The 3,750-nt window shown below is 58.4% G+C and overlaps 1 protein-coding gene across 1 annotated transcript in view; it reads right to left on the bottom strand.

Annotated features, from left to right (window-relative positions):
* MEGF11 (multiple EGF like domains 11) overlaps positions 1–3,750 on the bottom strand; it is a 273,906-nt gene that overhangs the window by 40,133 nt on the left and 230,023 nt on the right. The window contains exons 13-14 of the mRNA XM_027773823.1: positions 1,527–1,647; positions 424–665 (exon numbers count right to left, since the gene is read on the bottom strand). Coding sequence (XP_027629624.1) covers positions 424–665; positions 1,527–1,647 — 363 coding nt within the window. The remainder of the gene's footprint in view (positions 1–423; positions 666–1,526; positions 1,648–3,750) is intronic.

Genomic DNA, 3,750 nt, shown 5'->3' with positions numbered 1-3,750 from the left:
ACGTTAAGCTCCACGCTCTTGCGCCATCCTATCCACTGTTTTAACTTATTGTCTGAGTGGTGAAGTCCAGGTGGTTATTGCTCCATGGCGCTCTAGTCCCGCCACCCCCGATAACACAGAGGCCACTGTGTTGGAACTGGGAGGACGCTCTAGACGCCACTGGTGAAGGAACGTTGGTCAATGAGCCTGTCCCGCAGCACCGGGAAGGTTCCGGAACTGCGCTCAGGGAGGCCTGCCAGAGTTACCACTGCTTACCGAGAGCGCCAAGGGACCGCAACACCACGCGGCCCTACCTGCCGAGTGTGTGCCGTTTCAGAGACGGGAGGGCTGAGGCCCAAAGTGGGAAAAGAGCCGCAAAGAGGTCGGGACTGGGGCTGACACCTCGACCCACGCGTCCCGTCGCCCAGTCCAGGGCTCCTCTGGGCACCCCGGTGGACAAACTAGCCCCAGGGAAAGGACGTGGGGAGATGCTGGGCCTCCCCCGTCGCCCGGGGCACTCACCGGGCAGGGCAGCTCACACGCGTGTCCCAGCCAGCCCGGGGTGCAGGAGCAGGAGCCGTCCGTGGGGCTGCAGGCCGCCCCGTTGGCGCAGGTGCAGCTCTCGTTGCAGTTCAGGCCCCACGTGCCGCTGGGGCATGGCAGGGTGCAGTCCAGGCCCTGCCACCCTGAGGGTGGGAAAGGGGCAGTCACCTCCCGCTCCCCAGCTCTAGACCTGGATCTCACCCACGGCCCCGCTGCCCCCACGGTGGGGTCAGAAGGCACAGTCCACGCAGAGTCTGCTCGGAAGCGCGGCAGGAGAGCGGGGCTAGCCCCTGGCCTCCATCTCCTAGTTCTGGCTTAACTGCAGGAAGTGGCCCCTGCAGGGGGATGACAAGGACCAGCTCAGGCTGGAGCCCGTCCTCTGCCCAGGAGGAGTCAGGTGTCTCATCGTGGGCCCTTTGCTTACGGGTCTGGCTGAGTCCCCACCACACTGGTCACCCTCCACTTCTCCCCGCCCCACTCTGTGTCACAGACCCGTGCAAACTCCCCTCAAGCTGGCTCCCAGGACTGCGGGAGACCCGGCCCCCAGGAAGGATGGCGTGAGCAGGACAGAAGCCAGACACGTGCTGTCCATCTCTGCCTCAGGTCAGGCCATCTCCTGGGGCGTCAGCACTGCCAAGCAGCCTGTCCATGTCCCAGCTCCCAGGAGATGGCCCTCACTTTCCATTCTGGGACCACCCCTCTTGTGTCTCTCAGCCCCTAAGAGTGGTAGCAGCTTTTCCCCGGGAGTGTTGCCTGGTTGCTCTCCTCCCCTGAGCCCCTCTGACAGCACTGTGACGAACGCCCCCACCGCACTCCCGCTGCTCAAGTTCCTGGTACGGCTTCCACAGCCACAACCCGAGAGAGGCGCGCCACAAGTTCCTGGGCCGCCCCCCCCAGCCACAACCGGAGAGAGGCTGCCCGACCCCGTGTGGGGCAGGAGCGGCCACCGAGAGCGTTGGGCCGGCAGCACCTGTGCGGGCTGGGCTTGCAGAGTGGCACGGTACCTTCTTTGCAGGTGCAGGAGCCATCCACGGGGGAGCAGGTGCCACCGTTGTTACAGCCACAGACGGATGAGCAGTTGGGGCCGTAGGTTCCTGCTGCACAGGGGACGGCACAGACCTCTCCCTGGATGGGAAGAGGGCGCATTTCCGATCAGAGGTTGCTCCACTCTGGGTGGCTGTGACAGGCAGGACATCTCCCCCCACCACCACCACCACCTAGAAGATGATCATGTCCTAAGACCTGCAAATGTGGCATCTCCAACGGCAAAAGGGACTCTGCAGATGCATTAAGAACCCTGGCATGGGGGTGGGGTGTGTGTTGGAATTATCCAGGTGCGCCCAGTGTAATCATGAGCCCTCGACAGCAGGAGGCGACCAAAGCAGGGGGGTCAGGAGCTGCACCATGCCGAAGCCCTCCCCCTGCCAGCACTGGCCGTGAAGCTCGGGGAAGGGGCCGCGAGCCGAGGAGTGCCGTGGCCGCCAGAAGCTCCTGCTCCAGCCAGCAGAACACGGGTCCTTGATCCCGTAACTCCACAGACCAAATCTGGTCCACAGATTCCCCCCTAAGGCCGGCAGAAAGGAACCCAGGCTCCTGCCGTCCTGACTACAGGCTGATGAAGGAAACCCTACGGACTTCTGACCTTCAGAGCTCTAAGATGTAAATCTGTGTTGTCGCGTGCTCGCTGGAGAGAGGGAGAGGGGAGTGAGAATCAACCCCCAGGGGGATGGCCATGCCACGATCCCTTCTCCCCCATTCTCTTCTCGGGATTTTGGGTACATACATGCATGTGCCTGGAGAGAGATTTTCAAGCCACCAGGTTCGGGACTTGAACCGCACGCCACCAAGTGGGAGTCCAATGACTTAACAACCAGACCACTGGAAATCGAACAACTTAATCATCACACCACTTGTCAGCCCCGGAGATGGAAATTTTCCCTCAAAGGTATTGGTACTTAATATTGTCATTGGGAAAATCACAATACATTTTTGCAAAGGAAAGTATGTCATGACTTTTCAGATGACCCAATAGTTAAAATGATTTGTGTGGAGAAGTTAGGTGACTCTGTCAAGGTCACAGTTAAAAAAATGTTTTTTTAGGGACCAGCAGTTGGTGTAATGGCTATGTTGCTGGACTCCCATGTAGTTGACTGTGGTTCGCGTCCCGGACCCGGTGGCTTAAAACTCACGCTGGGCGCGTGTGTGTGCGTGCCCAAGATCCCGAGAGGAGAACAGAGGAGAAGGGATTGTGGCGTGGCCATCCCCCCTGGGGGGTGATTTCTCACTTTCTGTCTCTCTGTTTCTCTGTCTGTCTGGCGAGCGCATGCGCCCTATAGCAAAAACCTCTCCAAAATAAAACAAATTAAAAAAAAATGTTTTTTTAAAGGTTTTTGCCATAGGGTGTGTGTGCCTTCCCCAGAGAGAGACAGAGACAGAAAGTGAGAAATCACCCCCCTCCAGGGGGGGATGGCCATGCCACAATCCCTTCTGCTTCATTCTCCTCTTAGGATTTTGGGCACGCACGCACACGCACCCAGTATGAGTTTCAAGCCACCGAGTCCTGACCTTGAACAGTGGTTGGTCACATGGGAGTCCAGCACCTTAACCACTATACCGCCTGCTATTCCCGTTAAAAAACATTTGATCTCTGGTCCCCTGTAGCCTAGTGGTTAAGGGAGCAGATCCAACCAGAGATGAAATCCCAGCCCCAGTGGCTTATAAAACACGCTGGGCATGTGTACGTGCGTGCCCCAAATCCTTACTGGATGGAGAAATGGAATAAAAGAGATTGCAGCCCCGCTGGGGTGGGGGTGCTTTCTCCTCCCTCCTCTCTCTCTGGTGAGTGCACAAGCTTTCAGGCAACTAAAAATCAAAAGTTGAGGGGACAGCAGATGGCATAGCGGTTACATCACTGGACTCCCACATGGCCGACCACAGTTTGAGCCCCGGACCCAGTGGCTTGAGGATCATTCCAGGCATGTGTGCGGGTGTGACCAAGATCCTGGGAGGAGAATGGAGGAGAAGGGGTTGCAGCATGGCCATCCCCCCTGGGGGGTGATTTTTTACTTTCCCTCTCTCTGTCTCTGTCTCTCTCTCCTGTGAGCGCCTGCACCCTAAAGCAAAAACCTCTTAAAAGGAAAAAGGCTGGTCTCCAATGTTGCTCTGGCCACTGCATCACCACCGCGTTTCCAGGCGGTGGAAACCAGCCGGCTTGTGGAGCCCGGGGAA

This window comes from Tupaia chinensis, unplaced genomic scaffold (assembly GCF_000334495.1).
Source record: "Tupaia chinensis unplaced genomic scaffold, TupChi_1.0 Scaffold000377_2, whole genome shotgun sequence".
Classification (NCBI taxonomy): domain Eukaryota; kingdom Metazoa; phylum Chordata; class Mammalia; order Scandentia; family Tupaiidae; genus Tupaia; species Tupaia belangeri.
The sequence above is the reverse complement of the archived record's forward strand: the minus strand, read 5'-3'. Positions and strand labels throughout refer to the sequence as shown.